This window comes from Leptonychotes weddellii, unplaced genomic scaffold, assembly GCF_054177405.1.
Source record: "Leptonychotes weddellii isolate Sample4059 unplaced genomic scaffold, ASM5417740v2 HiC_scaffold_46329, whole genome shotgun sequence".
NCBI classification, from domain to species: Eukaryota; Metazoa; Chordata; class Mammalia; order Carnivora; family Phocidae; genus Leptonychotes; species Leptonychotes weddellii.
The window spans coordinates 1-787 of record NW_028013335.1 but is presented as its reverse complement, the minus strand read 5'-3'; the positions used below and the strand labels follow the sequence as shown (position 1 = coordinate 787).

Sequence of the window (787 nt, the reverse complement as noted above, 5' to 3'; positions counted from 1 at the left end):
CCATGCCTCTGCCACTGCCGGAACTGAAGCCGGCTCCAAGGCTGTGGCCGCTGCCGTAGGAGTAGCCGCTGCCTCCGCCCAGGCCTGAGCCACCGCCCACAGCGCTGGTGCTGCTATGGCCACCAGACATGGTGGACTGCACCACAGCTGTGAAGGGGACAGGGACAAAGACACAAGGACACGGTGAGCTCACTCTGCCAGCCTCAGTCCAGTCAGAAGAGCACAAGGGCAAGGGAGGGAGGCGAGCAAAGGTACTTACAGATGTTGACTTGTCCAACGCCTTCCCCACTCAGCCTAGGAAGGGAGAAAACACAGGGAGCATGAGACCTCAGAGAGCTACCAGTGGACCAGAGTGGGAAGCGTCGATGTGAGGAGAGCCCATGGGGAAGCTGCCTTTGAAATGGTTCTCTGAGAGCAGCCATTATGGCCATAACTAGGGTGCCTCATGGCCTGACATCCTGAACGTGGATCCAAGATGTTTGAGGGGCTTGTGTGTGAGTTCCCACCTGCACTCCTCGCCCTCCAGCAGCTTCCTGTAGGTGGCGATCTCCACATCCAGGGCCAGTTTGACATTCATCAGCTCCTGGTACTCCTTCAGCAGCCGGGCCATGTCCTGCTTGGCCTTCTGCAGGGCGTCCTCCATCTCAGCCAGCTTGTTCTTGGCATCCTTGAGGGCCATCTCCCCGCGCTGCTCAGCATCAGCGATGGCGGACTGCAGGTTGGCACACTAGAGGAGGAACACAGGAGAATGAACTTGTGATTCAGTCCTCCGGAGGAGACTAACCAC

General features: G+C 58.7%; 1 protein-coding gene across 1 annotated transcript; it reads right to left on the bottom strand.

Moving 5' to 3' along the window:
• Positions 1 to 6: 6 nt before the first annotated feature.
• On the bottom strand, positions 7 to 727 carry LOC102747356 (keratin, type II cytoskeletal 59 kDa, component IV-like; the record flags this gene model as incomplete). The annotated part of the gene is made up of 3 exons (XM_006751218.3): positions 7 to 147; positions 260 to 294; positions 507 to 727. Coding segments are annotated over 3 exons (397 nt in total), but the record flags the coding sequence as incomplete, so codon positions are not given.
• Positions 728 to 787: the final 60 nt, after the last annotated feature.